The sequence below is a fragment of the Parus major genome, chromosome 12, assembly GCF_001522545.3.
Source record: "Parus major isolate Abel chromosome 12, Parus_major1.1, whole genome shotgun sequence".
In the NCBI taxonomy this organism is placed as follows: domain Eukaryota; kingdom Metazoa; phylum Chordata; class Aves; order Passeriformes; family Paridae; genus Parus; species Parus major.
The window spans coordinates 13,654,978-13,676,621 of record NC_031781.1 but is presented as its reverse complement, the minus strand read 5'-3'; the positions used below and the strand labels follow the sequence as shown (position 1 = coordinate 13,676,621).

The window sequence follows — 21,644 nt, the reverse complement described above, 5'->3', positions numbered from 1 at the left end:
CTCCATGGCCGCCGCTCTCGCCGGCTGCATTGTGGGAAGCTGACCTCACTCGCTGCTGCCGCCGCCCCGCCGGCTCCGGCACTCGCCGCCATGGGGGCCGTGACCGACGGTGAGACCTCCCTCCCTCCCTCTCGCCATCCTCCCCTCCTTCCTCCCGCCCCGCGCCGCGACCCCCGCCGGGGCTCCCCGCAGCGCCGCGCCCCCCGCCCGCCCTCCGGGGCGCTCTCTTATACACACCCCGCGCCCGCCCCGGGGCCGCTCACCCCACAGGCGGGCCTCCATGGCGGCCCCGGCCCTCCGTGCGCCCCGGCCCCGCGGCTCAGCAGATCCGCCCGCTCGGGCTCCGGGAGCCGCTCCCTGGAGGGCCGGGAGAGAGCCGGGAGGCGGCTGCCATGGCGTGAGGGTTTAACAGGAGTTTTTCCTCAGATGAAGTTATCCGCAAGCGGCTGCTGATCGATGGCGATGGAGCTGGTGACGACAGGCGGATCAATTTGTTGGTGAAGAGTTTCATTAAGTGGTGTAATTCCGGATCTCAGGAGGAAGGGTATCTGTTGTTTTGCTTTGTGTTTTTAAGTCTTGGAACTGCTTAGCTTGCGTTTCAGTGGAAAGCAGGGCTCGATCCATTTGGAAGAGATCCGTGTTAAAACGTGCACAGCTGCTTTTCTTTGGCTCTGTGGTGTTTGCAGGACAAACGCCGAGGGCTGTGCTGGGAGAGGAGGGCTACAGACGGGTCAGAAATCACTGAAGGCTGCGGGTTGTATCTGAAATCTGCCAGCACCGCTCGAATGCCCTCAGGATTGCTGTGCCTGCTGCGTGATCCAGCCGGGAGTCCCGCTCTTATAACGGGATCATGACTCGGATATTTTAGTTGGCAGTTCTGCGTTTGTTCTCTTAGAGAAGGGAAATACTGCTGGTATTTCTGCTGCTGTCGTTCTCTTTTTTTTTTTTTTTTTACGCCTAAATTAGGTAACTCTTCTAACTGAACTTCCAAAAAAATTATACACTGAATCTTTGAAGTGTTGTCTTTATTAAATAATTAATATTTATCAGTCCCTTATGCAACATGAAGTTTTGTTTTCTTGCTCTGTAAAGTTAGGAACTGTTTTAATGCTGCTCGGGAGTAAATGTTTTGTCTGTTTTCAGATACAGCCAGTACCAACGAATGCTGAGTACTTTATCACAGTGTGAATTTTCAATGGGAAAAACTCTGCTGGTGTATGACATGAACCTAAGAGAGATGGAAAATTATGAAAAAATCTATAAGGATATAGGTAAACATGAGAAAATGTTGCTGGTTTCTGTTTGACAGTTTCTCTTGTTAGCAAGCTCAAGCCAGTTCTGGTGAGCATAATATGGACATCTGATGAGTGGTTTGGAGATTTTTTGGGATTTGTTTTTTCCCTACTAGATAAATCTCATATATGTGCTATAAGCAACTTGGAATTATGTAAAATACATACAAACAAGAGGCTTTTTTAACCTGTTGAAGTGTATATATTTTTTAAGCTGATGGAGCTAGCAAGCCACCATGTCACAAACAGCTCTTTTTTAGTTTAGCAGATTACCTTATTTACTTTTATTGTTTGAGTTCAACATAACTCTATCTTTTTCTTCTTTTTTTTTTTTTTTTTTTTTTAGAAAATAGTATAGCTGCAGCTCATGAGAAGATATCTGAATGCAAAAAACAAATCCTTCAAGCAAAAAGGATTCGAAAAAATCGTCAGGGTAAGGCACCATGTCTGTATGTGCAGTGGTGGGCTTCATTGTTTTCTTATATTTTAGAATACATTGTATTGGAAAATAGATTCTAAATGTTTGGAAGTGCAAGGCATCATGGTTGCTATAGTCAGCCTGGTGGGTTCCACTCACTACTGAAAGTTTTGGGTGGGTGATACAGGTAGGATTGAACCAGCTCTCAATGACATGCAGCATCAGGAAAACCTAAAATAGTGTCCTTTCTGAACACCTGTTTTAAGAGGTGTATTTTTTCTCCACATTTAAAATTACATACTCATCATTCATTGAAACCAAAAACACTCTTAAGGATGAGCAGTTGAGAAGAAGCAAAAATTTGCTTTTTCATGATATGCCAATGAAATGCTAAAAAGAAATTTTAGAAATATAACATGAAAAGTTTTAAATACAAGTGTTTAATCAATGCTGTGGATACTCTTGAACTCAAGTGGAATTAAAATAACCTTACCCAGTAGGAATGTGGAGTTCTTACATCTTCACAAACAGATCTGAAGTGTTTGCTTTTTGATATATTCAGTCCAGTCTGCAGCACAAATTTTTCCAGGTGAATTAAGTAGTTGCCATATATATGGTCTTACTATCAGGAAATGGCTGTGTTAGTTGCCTAATGTATTATGTAATTATAATATTGTTCTTAATGTGTTATAGTTTTTAAAAAATCCTAAAAATTAAAAAAAAATAATAATCCATGCATCATTTTGTACTTTTTTCTAAAAATCTTTGATGTTCATGTGTAACATCAGCACCATTTTCTGTACATGTACATTTGATTGTATCTAAAGCCAATGTTTATGAATCAGACACAAAAGACTAAGTGTGCAGTAATGCAGAGCTATTTTAAGGGGTTTTGGAAAACATTAAAACAGTTTTTCAAGGAGAAAGAACCTGCCATTCTGTGGTTCATGAGTTTGGGTCCTTCAATCCATCATTTCAGAAGTATTTAGATTAACTATTTCAATGTCTTTCAGAATATGATGCATTGGCCAAAGTCATACAGCATCACCCAGACAGACATGAAACACTAAAGTAAGTATAAAACTACATTAAACTATAATAACAGCAGTAAACTCAAAGTCACCAGACATGATATTTCCTTGATTTCAGTTTGACTTTTCCTCACATTTATACAGTTTCTTTGACACAATAAAAACTTGTGTTTCTCTGCCCTTAGGAGCTTTCCTTAGTCTCCCATCTGTATGGGTCAGAAGCATTGCTAATTGTTTTGTAGTTTAAATTTTTCCACTGTTAAGGTGAATAAGTGGACTGAGATGTAAATGCACATCTGATGTCAATTTACCTATGAGTCCTAGAAAAGACTAATGGTGGGATGTCCTTTAACTTGCACCAGCCAGATTCAGTAGTCACTTGAAATGCGTAACACACAAGCAAGTAAGGAATGAGAGAAATCAGGAGAAAGCTCCTAGGGTTCTTTTTAATGTTTTCCTTCTGGTCGCTGTTCCTGCATGCCTGGTTATAAAAGGCTGTGTTGTGCACCACACAGAACCTGCCCTGGCATGCAGGTCAGACCTACCTGTTGTCCAACTCGTCTTGCATGTAACTCACAGTGCTGCTTGTCACATTCTGGGTTTGCATCACTGTCTGTGCTTTTGGGGCAGTTGTAGGGAGATTAACTTTACTGAGCCATAGAAATATTCCAGGACTTATTGCATCTATGAGTTTGTTGTTCTTAAACTGATTAAAGATACAGTGTGGGATTACTGTTCCCATTTAAGTGCAGCTGTGCACTTACCCTGCTCCCACTTTCAGTGGAATTGCCCAGGGAGGCTGTCTTTGCATATTCCATAGCCTTTCATAGCAAATTGAAGTGTTTTGGTTATGCTATTACCCTAATAATAGCATTTTTATAGCTCTAAGCCACTGATAATATATCACACATTTCTTTCTTGTATGTTGTTCTTCTGTGCCTTGATTTCATTACCCCAACTTTGATTATTGCAGGCAATTCTCATGAGGCTTGACTACTTCTTTCCTCATTAGTCAACATGTGATATTTATCAAGTGAGACTTTAATAAAGAAGTACCAAAAATGCAGCTTTTCATACAAGTCAATTAAAAATAGAAACAACTAAATGAGAGAAGTTGTGACTGCCCCATCCCTGGAAATGTTCAAGGCCAGTTTGGATGGGGCTTTGAGCAATCTGTTCTAGTGAAAGGTGTCCCTCCCCAAGGCAGGGGGTTGGTTTATGGTCTCTTCCAACTCAAACTATTCTATAATTCTGTGATGAATTATACTTTTTTATTTTAGAGGATGCTGAGTTGTTTAGGTTTGGAGGGATTATTATAATTTTGCTTAACACATGCAAGCATAAGTTTCTTAAGCAAAGCTAGAAGGAGTGGTAAGTTACAGCAGGTAAGAATGCAGTCTATAGGAAGGTATACAGAAAATGACACAATGAACCAAAGCCCACCCTAAATTCAGGATAGAGGAAGCCTCACTAACAATGTCACACTTTTCATAGAGCTCTTAATCACTAAGAACACTTGAGAAATCTTGTGAGAAGAAACAGAAGGGTTTATTGCAACAGCTACATTTATAGCTTTTGCAGGTTATGTGGCATAATAGGACAAAGTTTAGAAAACCACTTTCTTTATGCTTTTAAGTGTCTGTTTCTTGGAACAAGTCATACAGCACAAAAGAAGCTGTTAACAGCTTAGTCACAAGTAGTGCACAGGAGCCAATTCAGGAAGTGATAGGAGCTGAAGTACTGAACAGCAGTGCCCACAGTGTCATTAGATGCAGTATCAGAAGAGCTGTTCAGAGGACCAAGAAATGACACTGAGTCTTAAAAAAAGGAGATATGAAAGTAATGCTAAACAAAGATTTTCTGGAATGTAAAGTGGGTAAGGAGCTTGAATGTTACTAGAAAAAAAGTCTGTCCCTTCTCAGTCTACTTACACCTGACAATACAGTGTAAACAGCAAGATTTGGCTAAGTGGAAGTTTTTCAGAAACTAGAAACCAAATGCTTCCAAAATCAGTGTATGAGCCCATAAGCTCATAAGCCCATCAAAGAAAGGAGTAATGCCACACACAGCTCTCTCAGGTATTCCCATTGAGGTCCATGGGCTCAGAAAAAGAGAGCACCCTCAGGCAGCACTAAAATAGACCTTTTCCCATCCACAGTGAGGTACTTAGGATTGGAGGACTTTTTGTGGTTGCTTACCCAGACTAGTTGCAGCAGCTGTCAATGGCTTCAGGAAAAAATGTTGATTTCCTTGCTGACCCTTCTATGACTCTGCTTGCTGATGAATCAGGGATGATCAGCTTCAGTCCACCTTTAAAGGAGCAGTTTGCTCTCATTGCATGGTGCATAAACTATGATAGGCATTGGAAGCAGAAGGACCAAACTGGAGGTTTGGCTGTAAGAGTTGGTGCTCCATCTTCATTTGAGAGGTATATTATGGTACCTGCTATTTGCCTCAGAAAGGATTGTGGTGGTCCAGGGTGAGCTCAAGTGAGAACAGAAGGTTCTTCCCTCAGAGGGTGGTCAGGCACTGAACAGACTCCCCAAGGAAGTGGTCACAGCACCAATCCTGACAGAGTTCAAAGAGCATTTGGACAGTGCTCTCAGCACAGGGCATGACTCTTGGGGTATCCTGTGCAGGGCCAGGAATTGGAGTTGATGTTCCTTGTGGGTCCATTCTGGCTCAGGATATTCTAAGACTCTATGAATCTCCTTCTTTAACTTATATTGTAGGATCAAGTAAATAAAATGTTGTGTCAGGACTGGATTGTTAAAAATGCCTAGGGTATAGCTGTATTCCAGTTTGGAGGCCTAATTTTTTGTAAAAGTCCTGAAATTACACGTCTAGGACATAACAGTTTAATAGTTAATGAAGTGACCTTTCCTCTAAATAATTTCACTTGTTTTATGTAAACAGTTTATTTTATAGTTCTCTCTCCTCTACTTAGAGCAAATCTGTTTTGCAAGAATTTTACAGAATTTTTAAAGAATACTCTGACAATCTTTTCAGGCAGCTAGAAGCTTTGGGAAAAGAACTGCAAAATCTTTCTCACATTAAAGAAAACGTTGAAGATAAGGTAAGTTTTTCATAATAATTTATTAGGAATAAATGTAGAGTCTGTTATGAGTTGTTTGGCTGTATGTGCTCTCTGCTCCTACAACATGTATTTTACCATTCCAGTTGGAGCTGAGAAGGAAGCAGTTCCATGTTCTCCTGAGCACCATCCATGAACTTCAGCAAACCCTGGAGAGTAAGTGCTGTTCTTTGGTTTCAGCAGATCAAAAGGAATCACAACTTCCAGCAGGGGGATAGCTCTGTGCAATTGAGGCTGGTGACCTCTTGCATTGGCAGATTTTTTTCCCCAGTAGTAATCCAGAGCCTGAGACTGCTCAGTTTTGGTTTTTTTCTTCTGCAAGCTACCCACTGTGCTATTTCCTGACTAGCTTCAGATTAATTTGTAGGCAGCAGAATTCTTTAAAATGTGAGGATGGAGAATAGCAATTTGAGGTTTGTTTTTTTTAATAGAAAGTATTTCTTACAGAAAATTATTCTTGTGCATATTTCCAAATTTAATTTTATAATTCCTATATCAGTAGTTTTGCACATGTCACTACTATCATGGTATCATTTGAGGCTTTACTAAAAAGAAATTGAAATACAAAGAAGACTCAGACTGTGAATCTGTGATAGAGTGGGGACTAAAACTCAGACACAAGAGCTAAATTCAGGAATTGGTCATACTCATCTTTTGTCATACAAATACTTAATATTTTCAAATCAGCACTAACTTTTCATACTCTAATACAGGCAATATTGTTTTAATTATTATTTGCTGTATATTTGCCATGTCTTTCAAAGACAGAACAATTGGTGCAGCCTCTGAGCATGACCCGATTAAATTCAGAGAGGACTATAAGAGCAGACTTTCATTCTCTAAGATCTTCTTAAGCAGAATGAACTGTTAATCCTAGGTGCACTTTAGCAGAAGGTCATTGTTATTATGTGTTACTAGCACTTGCTTAAGTATTAGTCTTGAAAATGAAAATTCATGTGAATGTACAGATCACCTTTCAGGATTTTGTGAAGAAAGTAGCAGTTTAGTGCAAAGACTTCAGTATAAAATAAACCATTAGTAGGCAAAGAGATGAAGGGGTTGGAATCAATATGGTACCATTTGTTTCAATTGATACTATAGAATGCAACCCATATTTCCAGTAATAGCTGTTAGAGATAACATCCTTAAAAACTTTGAAGCATTTTTTTCTTTGTTTGAACATAGCATTTTATAGAATGAGGTACTCAACTACACATTTAAGGCAATCAAAATAAAATATTTAAGTGGGACAAAGTTCTGCAATATAGTCTGTATATATGAACAAGCATGTTTGACTAACAGTAATATTGAATTTTAGATGATGAAAAACTTTCAGAAGCTGAGGAATCCCAAGAAACTCAGATAGAAGCAGAGGCCAAGCAGTAGATGTCATATGAAGACTGACAATACAACACAAGAAAGTCCAAGTATCTTCACTTTTTGTTGAAATCAACAGAAAGAGATGGAGCTGGAAATAGTTTCCTACTGCTCCTGTGAATTTTTGTATAAAAATATGTGTTTTGCATATGCTTCAGGGGAAAACAGTTGCAGATGTTTGCAGACAGGCACTCAGTGTTAATCCACAAACTTTGTAATTTGTGATAAATATACTTTGTTTCACAAAGGATGAAGCTTTTACACCATACTTGTGAACTAAAGTGTTTGCAAAACTTTGCCAATAAAAGGTGTTTTCACAGATTTTCCTATTTTTAGTCGGGATTGAGCCTTATAATAAGGGTTTATTTTCTTACATGACATCAGACTGAGGGCAGTGCATTTTTCATGAGTCCCAGCTTCCATACCCTGTTCTAGATGGGACCTAAATCTGAACTAAGTAGGCTCTTAGTTTTCCAAAGTAGCTGCCATTTTACAACTTACTGTGACTAGAGTAGAATTTCATAGTTTCACATAAAATAAATTACTTCTATAGAAATAATACTTTACTAAAGGTCATAAAAAACCAGAAATGATACTGCACTGGGTTTAATTTTTTCCTCAAAGTGAGGCAAAGAACTGCAGTGATCCAAGCCTTGCTCTGCTATGTTTGTTGTACCACATCAATAGTCACATTTTGAAATGGCATGTTTAAAATGTCAATTTAAAAGCTTTGTTCTTGAAGAACCAGGAATCTAATCCTGATACCCTTTATAATTTTCTTCTGGATTTTATCTGTCAATTGACTATTACCAAAATACATCATAATTTCTGAAACAGATGTGGAAACCCCTCTTTACTCATGATGAAAAATGGAAGTAGTAGCGCAATAATCATGATGTTAAAGAATCAGAGATACTTTAGTTATTAAAAGGTAAAGTGGAATCTATCCATCCACCTGGATCATCCTAATGTCTGAGCAATTGTTTGGGAATGGGAAAAGTTTCAATGTTCCCCAAAAGAGAAGAGAATGGAATGTGTTCTTATGCTTTTGTAAGGCAGAGAGGAAGGAAAAGGGTCAGTAATAGGTCATGTTCTAAAACACTAAATGGAGTCTTCCAGTGGTTTGGGTAAAGAAAAACATCTTGGATGTCACTCAGACTGCCATAAGCTTATATGGTTCAAGTGCAGTAATAATGTTACACAGAATAGAGCTGCTGTCTCACTAGCTGACAGCTGAGGGGGATTTCCACAATTGAGACTTCAGGCATTTATAACCTCGATGCTACATAATTCCCACTCTCAGTGGCTGTGGATCTGTGTGGATTGGGCTGAACAGACATATCTGAGCTTGTTTTGCTCACATTCCAAGTTTTCTAGAGGCAAGGCAGCTGAATAAGAAGTCACACAACTTCAGTAGCACAGTGCAGCCTTGAACTAATAAGCTGTCAGAAGTCTTCTAGTTCACAGCTGGTCAGCTCAGAACACAAACTCAGGTTTGCCTGATGGAGCCTGTACAGACATGCAATGTTTCTCAAGCACTACAAATTTGGCAGGTTGAGGGGTGGCAAAGCAGACAACAGGTATTTAATAGGAGAGGTACACCATCAAAAAGTATTGTTTACAGGGTTTTTCCCCTCCTAAAAGCAGGGAATAGCAAAATATTTTGTAAAGCAGCAACACTAAATTATTGCCAAATCAGGGAGGAGTCATTGGCATGAATGTATAAATTATGAAGATCATAAGTCACAAGGACTCAAGGACAATTTTAAAGCATATTAAAGTTTTTCTGTGGTAGAAATGGCCCCCATGAGCTATCTGGACTATATTCTGGTGCAGAGGAGGATGATATTGACCAGGTAAAAACAGTCTCTGTAACAGTGAAAATCTCAAATTTTTCCATTCATTTTTTTACACAATTCTTTGGAAATTACTTGGATCAGTCAAGTATCTTATCTCAGCTACAGAGCTGTGCGAGTTCTAACCTGACCAGAAACATGCCAACACCTAAGTCTGTCCCTCTAGTAAGGAATATTTACAGAGAAGTAAGAGTTGTACACAAGAGAAGCAATACAAATGTATGGCACAGGAATATATTCTAGTTCAAATCACAGTGATGCAGTCTTGAGAAGAAATTGTTGCACTAGAAAATCAAGTTGCCCTAGTGCAATGTGGCAGCAAGAAGGTGATGTCACCAAGCCAATCAAAGAAAAAGGTAACATCAATTCATTGCAAGCACAGCCTCAGTGGAACACCCAAAATATTTGCTCCTATTTTTTCAGTATTTATACCTCTAACCTTTTGAACATTAGATCTGTGCCAAAAAAGAAGCAAAACCAAATGGAATTCATATACCAGCCAGTATTTAACCTGCTTTGTTATCAAGACTCAGGTTTCAACTTTGAATCTGCCCTGCATATGCTGGAAATGTGTATCTGCATGTCCTTTAAGCTTCTGTTCCAGAAGTTTTCTGTGTGTCACGTTTGCAGGGCACACATGATGGTCACTGTTACATCCCTGCCTAGAAAGTTCTGTCATGCTGCTTACTTGCATTGACTCTAAATGTACATGTATAAAAACCCAGGTACATAAATTCAGAATCTCAACAGCCATAATATTTTAAAAAGCTGATTCCTGGATTTATGATTTGCCTTGACCCTATCTAAACTGAAAGATTATTATATGCCTAAATGGTCTATCTCAGTGCCCTCGTCATATGGATGCAAAAATACAAGCAGGGAGTTGCTGAAGTGATAAACTGACATTTTCAACACCAGAACTTGTTTTTCTGTCCTGTCCAAATGAGAGCAGCAGAGGGAGAGTGGAACATTGGACAGAATTGGTAACTTGGACAGGATTTGGTAAGACAGATTTAGCAGGCTTCATGAAGGGATGGAAGAAGGAGGAGAAAGAATGTCACCGTGACACACTGTCAAATGATGGGATATCTCTGAAACCATGTTAATTTGAAGAAAGCTGCTGCCAGCAAAGAAAACTGAAAAAAAAAAAACCAAACAAAACTCCAAAGATTTATGAGCTAGAAACTATGAGTTATTTGAGATACTCAGATACTTGTAAGTTTTTCAGATGTCAGAGCTGGCTTGTACCATGCCTACCCTCCTTTACTCAAGGCTCAGCTGGGTTTCCTTTTCATATGAGTTTAATAAAATGAAGAAAAAAAATCAGCAATGCAGGCAAGTACTGTTAGTTTTGCTCTGGGAACCTGTGTGTTTTTTTCTTTCTAGACTAGCTGCATTAGAGACACATCCAGTGTATAAACCACTTTATAGATCCAAATGAAACAGACCCTGGGTAAAGTAAGCTAGCCACAGAGAAGTGCTCCACCTTTTGTACTTCACCCCAGCTGTCAGAGGTGTTCTTGGGTTACCTCAGCCTTCATTTCCCAAGTCTGTTTTAATGAAGGTTGTTAGCACTGTTGCAGAATTCCCTCCACTCATAGCCCAGGGCTACACGGTGCAAAGGTAGAATAGAAAGGCTGCTCTGTGTGCTGGGCAGTGCCACAGCAGCCTGGAGGCAAAGCCAGGTTTGGCTTTGGCTTGTGTCCACTCTGGCCTGGTGTGATTCACCTGCCTGCTGGCAGCAGGAAAGCATCCAGCAGGAGCACGGCTGTTCAGTGTGAGGCTGTTCAGTGATGTGCCAAAGGCACTCGAGAAACAGGACACCAGGACATTCCAACAAAGGAAACTCAGCATCCTTGTACTACAGAGCTTCCCAGGTACTCAAGAGTCATCCTAAAGTCAGGAATGCAGTATGATGTGAAATTTTCCCGGGCTAGCAGAGTCCTGAAGGCAAGGATGAGGGGCCTTACACCTCTGTGCCCGGTGAAACGATGCAGGGCTCGTTTCATGGAAAGAGCACCTCTGTATCTGTCCTGGCCGGGGGCAGCACCGCCTGTGTTGGACAGCCGTTCCTGGCTTGAGTGGCAGGAGCCGGCCTTCATCGAGGAACGCACCAGGAAGAAACTTGGGAACAGACTCGTTTTACCACACTTGTGACATTTATGTCTGTGTAGCTTTTGTGAGAGGCCGCACGTTCGGAGGAAGCGAAGCACGGCGGCTCGAGGGAGGCGCTGCCCGCGGTGCCCGGGACCGAGCGGGGCCGCTCCCGGCGGGGCCGCCAGAGGGCAGCAGAGGCCGGGCCGGGCGGGCGCGGCGCTTCCCGGGATCCGTGCATCCATCCATCCGTCCATCCATCCATCCCTGCCTCCATCTCCTGCATCCATCCATCCCTGCCTCCATCCATTCGTCCGTCCATCCATCCATCCATCCCTGCCTCCACCCCTGCATCCATCCGTCCATCCATCCCTGCCTCCACCCCTGTATCCATCCATTCGTCCGTCCATCCATCCATCCATCCATCCATCCCTGCCTCCACCCCTGCATCCATTAATTCGTCCATCCATCCATCCATCCCTGCCTCCATCCCCTGCATCCATCCATCCATCCATCCCTGCATCCATCCCCTACATCCATCCATCCCCTGCATTCATCCCCTGCATCCCACCGACCCTCTCCCGGGATCCCTGCATCCCACCTGCCTGTTCCTGGGATCTCTGCATCCCACCAACCCTCTCCCAGGATCCCTGCATCCGTATGCATGCAAGATTCTGCTGCCTCCAACACATCCAGCCCCATCATCCTGAAAACAGGGCAAGAGTTGTTTCAGGATCATTACACACTAGATTGGATCCATTGTTTCAGGATCATTACCTACTGGATTGTTCTGAATTTGCATTATCACAGTGAGAAACTTTGCAAAAGTTTGCTAAAAGTGTTATAGTGCATGAAAGTCGCTATAATATTTAACAGAAAAGACATGTGTTTTTGAATTGCTTTCACAATAAAGGGAAAATAAAAAACAAACTACCTAAACAACCTTTTTTTATGTTTTGCCAGTTTGCTCACAATGAAAAGTCACCATCAAGAGAATTTAAAATGATGGTTTATCTCCAAGGAGGAAAGGATTTTTCTCTTCTCAAAACAAGAGTTTCATCAGAAGTGTATGCTGGATATAACAGTGTGTGCTGCATGTAACAAATAGGGCCCAATAGGACCACATTTGGAATAAAAACAAAATATATAATTTATGATCTGGCAGGGCTGACTGCAGACACCTTCCCAAAGACTTACATAAAATACTACTACACTTAAATCTTATATGAGCCTAAATGAAATTCACATTTACATTTGCTGCACCAAAATCCCATGTGTGAGCTCCTATTTCAAACTATGTATCTTCCCAAAAGTGCCATATTGTTGCTAAAATCTCCCAAACAACACTAATCTTCAAAGCTGAAAACAGAAGCCTCTGGTAGATTACCAAGCATAAGACACAAATTTAGACACAACACATGGAAACAACCACCATGGAAGCTGTCCAGTGCAGCTTCTCCCACTTACATTAAGGAAACTTTTACAACCTAGTGGAAATTCAGAGGTGAAGATGTTTTAACTTACAAGAGAAAACATAGGGAACAAAAGTATTGTTTTTTTTCTTAGTGGCTATTAATGTCAGTATCTGACTCACTCTGCATGAATTCACAGAGAGCTTTCAGATCAATTCTCTGTTGCTCTGTTGTTGTGGCTGCAAGAGATGGGAAGGGTCATGGCACACTGGGGCCACCACACCATGTTATTAGTGTCCCCTGTGCCCAGCAAGGTGCAAAACTGCAGTGGGGACATCTCCTGCCATGGGAGCATCCAGCCCACACACCCACAAATGCCCTGGTGTCAGGAGATTGGTTATGTTGGAGCTTTTCCCTCCCTGGCTGACACATGCTGGTTATTTTTCAAAGCTTGCATATCTGTGTGAGATTTCTGCCCTTCTGACATACCGGTATGTCATGTTATTCAGGTGACTTGAGGAGTGATTGAAGGCAAACTGGTGGTTTTGATGACAGAAACCTTCCCTGGGATACCTGTGCCTCAGTCAAATAAAATGTGAGCAGCAGAACTATTTGCTGGTAGGTAACAGCAGCAGGATTTGCTGAAGGAATGAGAGAACTTGTGCATCTTGGGACTCGGCTTGTCAGGGCACATATCTGTTCAATTTCTTATATAGAAAAGCAGGTTCTTCCCAGCACCTCAATGAACCTTTCCCAGCCCACAACACTCAGCAAAGTGAAGGAAAGCTTTCTCCCCTGTGTGGGCTCTGGCACTGCCTGAGGGTGCCTTTGGTTGTGTACATGGGGCACGGGGTGGCAGTGAGGGGGGACAGGAACTGCGCTGGCCACATGGGCACTGCTCTGCACAACCTGCCTGGGCAGAAAAGCAGTGCTGAAGAGCTGGGGGAGCAGAGAGGCATATTTGGGACTTTTTTGGGACTTGCCAGTACTACTCATTCAGGAGGTTGGCATAAGAGTCAGCAAATCCCTCTTTGAATAGACAGTTTATATTTGTATTTATTTTGTGGTGGTTTCTCTCCCTTTTTCTTCTTTACTGCCTAACCCACCAAACCTGAGAGCTGCTGCGCTGAGCACACCAAGCCATGGCAAAGAATCTCAAGGCACATGGGGAAAAACCCCTGTGCAATCTTATTCCAATACAGAAATAGCCAGTATATTTACTGAATGTAGAGAAGTAAAAAGGGAATTTGTGCTCCACTGCATCGTCTCTCAAGATGCAGGTCAAGATACTCCCTAAGCTTGATAGGACTAAACCCAAACCCCAATCCTACAAGAACATCAGCTAACACTGTGCCATCCTACACCAAATCAATGAAAAAAACCTGGTCAGCTCTATTTCAGGCCTCTCACATGGTGCTAATTTACTAGGTATGCAGTTAGCATCCAACAAGTGAGTTTTAGGAAAGAAATCACACAGCTCCTGCAATCTGGGTAAGGGGCTGTGTAGGAAATGGTGCGGGGAGGTTGCAAAACTATTCAGATAAACTAACAAATAAAGTAAGAAAGAACAAATACATCACAGCATGGTTAGAGACCAAAATCCCAAGGGAAGCAGGAGGGTTGTTTGGCAGCACAGCATTTCCCTGCAGTTTGGGCTGCAGGAGAAGCAGCAAGGCTGTGCAAGCCCAGCCTTGGTGACACAGCCCGGGGCTGCAGGCTCTGCCTGCTCCCTGCTCCCACAGCCCCAGGCCTTGCCAGTGTTTTCTTGGCCTGTGGATCCTTTGGAATCCGATGTCACGGGCTTTTCAAGTGTGCCAGTCGCTGCTGTAGCCTGCTGCCAACAGATAGATGGTTTATGCCACTAACAGCGCCTGAGGAATATTTACTTTCTCCTGCACATGCAAATAGCAAGCAGAGGATTTAGAAACCCTTGTAACCTGCATGCAGTCAGCTGCAGACCAAGCCTGGCTGGGGGCAAGCAGGAACCACGGGACAGAGTGCCACAGGGACAAACAGCTAGCACACAGAAAAAGCTCAGGGCAGAATGCTCCAAGAGGCTGCAGCATCAAACCACTGCAGGCAGGGAGTGACCACAGAAGGGATGTGAGCCAGCGGGCTCATCATCTTGGAAGAGCAGAAAGGAAGCAAAAAGAAAGGAAAAAGCAAAGCCAGTTAGCTGTGAGCTGATTGTCCATTCCTCATTCCTGTTATAGGGCCAGACCTATAGCCTCTCTATGTGCATGTATGCAGGTATATGTGTACATTTGCAGACACACACACCCCCTGCCACTGGAAACCTTGCAGATTGCTGGGTACACTGCACAAAGCACATCTGAAAGCTTAAATTGATTAAATCAACACACATCTCAGTGACTCCCATTTTCTCTGACTGTAGCTCACAGCCTCACACCCATCACTACCATGGCCCAGAGGCTCCTGCGCTGCCTCCACTCCCACGCTCCCACCAACAATAGAAACACTGAGCCACTGTGGAGGAGTAAATACTTGGCATTATTTGTCTTGACACTTGGGGAAGCACTGGAAAGTTCAGCTACCTTGCTATTTCACATTGCCCTGTCACCACCCATTGTCAAACTTCCTCCTCCTCTTTGCTTTGCCATTGCTCATCCCTTGGGGGAACAGCGGGAAGGAGACTGGGCACATGGAGCAGAGAGCTGCAATTTCACTGAGAAATAATAGCAGCTGACCAAAATGTACTGATTGCATGGATGCATCAGCGCAAATGAGACAAGAAACATTCCCAGCTGAGTTATTTCCAAATTGCTCCCTGCCAGTCTCTGTGCCTGTGATTAACCACGTCAGACTCAGCAGGCTGGGTTCAGCACCCGTCCTTCTCCTGTTCATTAATTTCAGCAGCCATTCCCAGGGCGTGAAATGGCAGCAAGTTGTGTTTGTTTGCTAAAAGGCTGTAAAGCTCCGTGGATGGAGTGCTCCAGCCAGAAATACACTGGGTCACATTGAGCTTTCTGCTCCTGGGGCTCCACAGCAGCTCCAGGTGTGTTCCCCTGGTCCCACACTCGCTGTGTGGATGCTGCACGTCCCCCCATCCCCTCCTGCACCTGCTCCTCCTTGTCTTCTCTTAGCTCACATGTAAAAGGTACCTAAACTGGCCATGTAGGATCATTCAATTATTTCAGCTGAAAAGACTTCCTGGAGGTCTCTAGTCCCACCTCCTGCTCAGAGTACAGCCAGCTTCATATTTAGGTGAGGTTGCTCTAAGCCTGAATTTGGGTGTTTGAGTGTCCCCAGGGATGAAGGTGCCACTGCCTCTATGGGTCCCAATATTTGACTCTTGGGAAGTTTTTTGGCCCCTAAGTTAAAGTCTACTACTGCTCATTTAGACAAAGAATTGAAGAGGTTGAAAAAGCTCCTCTATTGATTGTGCTCTGGTTTTCCTCATGACAAAACAGGAGATGAAGGGTTAGAGCTGCACATAAGACACAAACGGAGCTCTCAGGCAGTGTTATTATCTCCCTACCAAGAGTGCAGCCACCCCAGCTTTTCAGGAGCCAAGGGGAGAGACTAGTTACAGGATTTATCATGTTGGATTCTGCTCTCCCATCAGACTTGATGGCTGAAAACCTCACCCCTATGCTTTCCTTTCTGGAAGCAGTTTTGCCTTCAGAGTCACCTGCTGAACCCTCACACTGTGCATTGCTCCAGAAAAGCACTCTCCTCCCACTAGCAGAGTGACAACATGAATGTGTCCTTTCCAATAATGTTTTATTTGAAAATCTTGAAAAAAAATAATTACTCATGCTCCCCATCAGAATGGCAAAAAATTAGAGTGGTGAATGATATTGTAGCAATGCCTGTAATTAAGGAACTGCCAGCATTTTAATTATAAACTAATATCTTCAGTGGCTGACAATCCAGCTGTTCAGCAGACCCGATAAAAGTGAGATTGCCAGTTCCAGAGTTACAGACCAGCAATTAAAGTTTTAGGAGGTTTTCTGTACTTCTTGCTTATTAAGATGTGTTTCTTGCTTGTTAAAGGCTTTGGGGAAATTTCAGTAAAGTCCTTATGTGAATGAGTAGTGAGCTTTCACTTTCAATGATTCCTCTGTCACAATATTGGGTGGAGACATCCTGAGGCCAGCAAGTGTCTCACCAGGCTTTCCCCCATCACACTAAAGCCAGCTCAGTGCTGCTTTAACATTTTCCACCTTCAAATCATTGGTCCAGCTATTGCCCAATATGACCAAGGAGCTTAGCTGAACCCTTTTTGGAGAGTACCTCAAGCACCAGTGAGGATTTATTTAGTTATTACATAAAATTTAGAACTACCTTTTAAGCACTGAAACATGATTAAGCACAACAGGGCTAAGAACTCAGCAGTTTGCAATATTAAAAATACTAAAAACAGGATGAAGCATATCCTTTCCCCATCTTCTGCTTCTGCAGAAAGGAACTGTGGTTCACTTTACATTTTTCTTCATTCAGGAATTCCAAGTGTTAGGATGCTGTAGCCATGGAGCCCCTCTGGGCTGTCCCTAGGAGGATTGCCACTCTCCAAGCCCAGGCTCGACCCAGCAGTGGGGCAGGTCCAGGGGGCAGGGCAGCCACCAGCACATGGCCCAGAGGCCACCAGTGATGGGTGTGCAGGAACCAGACACCAGGATTGTGCTGGCTGCTGCCAGGACATACAGGTTACAGCAGGAAATGCTCGTGGCAGCTGATGTTACCTCCCTGCAAGGTAGGAGAGTGCAGCCCCCTCCATCTCCTGACACCCAGCATTATGAGCTGTGCTGGCTGCACACACATTCAGCCCTGCCCTTGCTACAAAACCCCAGCCAGGGCATGCCCCCTCCTCATCTCCCTGCCTTTTCCAGCACAGGTCTCCAGTGAGGATCAGCACAGAGGCTTTTCCCTCATCCCTTGCCTGGGGACACCCAGGGATGCTCACACTTCCCACAGAGACGTTCACTGCATGGGGAATCACCCACGCTGGCAAGCACTTCTGTGAACACATTTCCATCCTGCAGGCCTGGCTCAAGGGAAAGTCCCCACAGAGCTTAGCAGAGGCAACCCTTGGGAATAAAAGCCTGCTGAACGAGATGTGCTGTGTCTTAATTACACAGAATCAGCACTGCCAGCATCACCGATATGAGGATGGGAAAATAAAGATGTGAAGCCTGTCAGGGGGTGAGTTTACCACAGCGCAGCCAGCACAGGGGTCCCTGAGATGGATGAGGCCCCTGCTGTCACCCACAGCCTCTCCCTTGGGGCATCACACCCCCAGTGACCCCCACATCTGGCTGGGTTGCAAGAGAAGAGCTCTGATTAGCAGGCAAGGGCAAGGCATCAACTTCAGCTAAGGAGCTGCTGGACAGAAAGTTCACTTGTCCAGCTCCTTCCCACTTCTCTGGACCCTGCAACTCTGCTTCCTCCAGCAGCTGCTGCCTTCCTGCCTGGGTGTGCCTGCCCTCCCTGTGTCTGTGGTTTCCAAAGGGAAATGCAACCTCACTGGGGAATATTCCTTGAAGAGTGGTAACCACTTTGCTGGAACTACCTTTACAAAGTGAGGATAAAATACATACATTCTAGACAAAAAGAAGGTGTCACAGAAATTGTTCTGGTATCATCAACAGTAAATGCTTTGTTCCTGCATTAAAGTTCTAGGTAGTTCTGTAACACACATGAAAAGAAGGATGCTGCATGTTCTAGGGACATAATAGCCACTTTTCTTAGTGTACTGCACTGTGAAGACATCAAGTCCAGGCACAAGACACTTAATAGTAATAAAATCTCAGCCTTGCAGTCTGTTCCCTACTAGCATTGAATGTCACTGCAGCAATGCTTGAACAAAGATCTACACTGTAAAACTTCATTGTAAGGTTTTAATATTATGAAAACTAAATTCCATGGCAAATGTTAGGGCTGACTGGTGTTTTGAGATGTAGTTATGCAAAATCTGCTGCCAGTTCAAATTAACATATCTTATAACTAGCCCTGGAATAAGAAGTGATCGGCTGAGTGATGAACAAGCCCCAGTTTCTGTCCTTGCTCATGACCTGCCTCAAGGCTAATCCTCCGTCTCCTTCACCACAGCTCCAAAGCTCGTGGAAAAGGTGTCAAATCATGGTTCATAAGGTTTCAGCATGAAACAAAAGGGTTTTTTTTTATAGCTTAAATGTCACTAGTGCCTGCTAGAAGCTCGAATTTGAAGCGCATTTTGTGCCTGCATTCTTCTGTGGAAGGGAGACAGGATCTTTGTTCCCCAGAAGAGCCCAGCTCTGGGCCTTGGGGGAGATCTTTGTAACCTCACAGGTACCTGTGACCCCTGTGCAGGGCTCAGTGCTGACAGAAGAGACTCATTTGTGTCTGGAGTAAACTGGAAGATTTGTGAGGTACTGGATGCTATGACAGACCCCTGCACACTTGGTGTTAGGGCTCTCCAGCAAAGAAAATCACGTTTAACAACCTGAGGTTCAGAAAAATACTTTGAAATGTTTAAAACAGAAACTTCATATTTATTTTTTTTTCTAACTGGAAAAAAAAACCTCTTGGACCCTAAAGCTGCATCTTAAAAAGACCGATGGCAAACCCTGAAGTCATTCATTTGTTCTGCACATGCAGCGCTTTAGGCATCACAAGGTTCTTACCTATTTACTTCCAGCTCTCTGTTCAGGCCCCTTATCTCATATTTTTAAAATAAAAATAACCAAGAATCAACCCTGTGAAGGGACTTGTTTCCCTCTCTGCTTGTGTCTGTGTTGTCTGCATGGGGCTGCATTGCAACTTTCCTTGCCCTTGGCCACCTTCTCTCCACACCCATCTCAGCAGCTTTTGGAGCGGAGCTCTTCAAGCATCGCTGCCCTGCAGGAAGCAGAGATCCTCAGCTGCCAGCCATCCCCCTGCTGCAGCCTGGCAGGTTCCTGTACTTGCTGAGTAATGACCCACAGCCCTGAGTGTAAAAGAGCAGCAAAAAACAGGAGAAAGATTGCTGCTCTTTGCTCACACTAATTATGGATGGCACTTTTAAACACAGGCGCGGTGTTAATGTCAGGAGAGCACATTTCTACCCTGTATGTTCCCTAACTTATTCAGCACTCTTCTTAGGATACAAGAGAGAGCAACTCCTACGTGCAATTTATATATATCTGTAGATATGTGTGAGAAATTTTTATTAAAAAGAGGATGACAGTTGCCACGGGAAATTATGAATACATACATATATACATTGATTCAAATATGCACCCTGAGCCTTTGAGACCTTTCCATTTCTTCAAGAAAATACTTTTTAGAGAAGTGTGATGCCCCCCTGTTAGATCCCACTCAAACCAAGAGCTCAGTAGCAGAAGAGGGGGTGAACCTGAGTCTTCCTCAGAAGTTCTGATATAAGAGAGTATGTTACAAAAAAACACGGAAAGAGAACATTTTGTGACATGAGTACGTGAATAAGTTCTCTCCAAGTCAGCCATAGCACAGCTATTCTAATAAATATGCATTTTCACTCCCACTACTGCAAGGTAGGGCATGTGGAGGGGTAAGTGCTTTCTGTGACAACTGTGTGCACCAGCTGTCCTCAACAGGAGAGGGGAGTGGGGCTTCACATCTTCCTCACTTTCAGTGTAGCTAACAAAGATATGAGGCAGCTCCACCTGAGATCCAGCCACTGACAAATTACATTGAAAACCTTGGGGTTTTGTGTTCTTCTAAAACTCCTATAATTGCTACATAAAATATCAGTTTGGTGTAGGGTGGTTCAATCGATCTGGCCCCGGGAAAACACAAAACAATAACTTTTGTGCAAGCTGCTGAGCAGAGTCCTTATTAAAAACTACATCAAAACCTGTGTCCAGCCCAGTCAATTCCCGTCACTGCTCTCATTTTAACTGTGCTCACACACCAGAGAGCCCTGATGGATGTGAGCCGTAGGAGGTAGACCAGCAGATTGAAGAGGTTAGATGGATTTCTTTGTTAATGGGCCTGATGCTGTTCAAAGCTCCCATAAAAATTCAGCATGAAGATCTTCCTAAGCTCAGGGCCTTCATGATCATTCAGCCTTTGAGCAGATACAAAGAAAATTTTTCTCTGCCTCTCTCTGAATATATCCATCTCTTCAGAAGGAAGGGAAAGCCTTTTATAGAGAACTTGATGAAATTCCTGAGACAGCTCATTAATTCCAGTCACTTCAGTAGTGACTTCCCTGCCACTTGTGGCACTCAAAGAAGTTATAGATTGCCTTAGTAATAACAAATCCTATTCATTAGCCATGTCTCTGCACTTGCATATTAATATTGCCTGGCCTTGTTAAATATAGAAGCCTATTCTCTTTAATCTGTTTTTAACAGGCATTTTTTCCCTAAGGTTAGTCATGAAATAATTGATAATGATAGTCATCCCACCTCCAAAAAGCTTGTGAAATTCCTTAAATGACCATTTATTGCTGCTGAGGAGCTGGGGCAGGCCATCTACCTCTATAGGTACTGTGATTTTACCCCTATTTTGATGGGAAATTTAGAAATTTTTGCACTGTACACTCTCTTCTCTACTTTACAGAGACATAATTTAATCAGCAGAACTTTTATCTCCATTACATGTGTGCATCTAAACAGGATCCAGTGGTGAGAACAGGAAATAACCACAAACAGTGGAAGTGGTGGGTGAGAAGGACTTTGCACAACCCCTTATTCTCTCTAGAGCTCCACACAGCACAACCCAAGCAAGCACCATTCATCACACAATTACAGGATGGTTTGGGTTGGAAGGGACCTTAAAACTCATCCAGTTTCAACCCCCCTGCCTTTTACTAGACCGGGTTGCTCACAATCCCATCCAACCCGGTCTTGAACAGGGATGGGGCAGCCACAGCTAACTGATAACTCAAAAGCAGAAAGACTTGGCAACAGCAGCAGGTAAGTTGATATCAAAGTCTCTTCTACAGGGTAAAGAGGGTTGTGTTCACTTATTTGTCTAAATTGAGAGCTGGTTGAAACCCCTCAACTGTGTTCTACTGACCATTTTCATGTAGACAGAAATTTTGAAGGATCTTGGGAAGAGGAGGTGTGTTGAAGAAAATATTGCTTTCTTAACAACAAAAAAC

The 21,644-nt window shown here is 43.1% G+C and overlaps 1 protein-coding gene across 1 annotated transcript; it reads left to right on the top strand.

Annotated features, from left to right (window-relative positions):
- Positions 1-14: 14 nt before the first annotated feature.
- On the top strand, positions 15-7,531 carry THOC7 (THO complex 7). Its single transcript, XM_015640628.2, has 8 exons — positions 15-109; positions 427-544; positions 1,144-1,271; positions 1,639-1,725; positions 2,724-2,781; positions 5,751-5,817; positions 5,922-5,991; positions 7,154-7,531. The coding sequence occupies exons 1-8, from the start codon at positions 91-93 to the stop codon at positions 7,219-7,221; spliced, it is 615 nt and encodes a 204-aa protein (XP_015496114.1). The 5' UTR covers positions 15-90; the 3' UTR covers positions 7,222-7,531.
- The last annotated feature ends 14,113 nt before the right edge of the window (positions 7,532-21,644 follow it).

Coding starts and splice junctions, on each gene's coding strand:
- THOC7 (XM_015640628.2), top strand. Junction 5,818..5,921: donor AAGAAAACGTTGAAGATAAG/GTAAGTTTTTCA, acceptor TTACCATTCCAG/TTGGAGCTGAGAAGGAAGCA. Junction 5,992..7,153: donor ACTTCAGCAAACCCTGGAGA/GTAAGTGCTGTT, acceptor ATTGAATTTTAG/ATGATGAAAAACTTTCAGAA.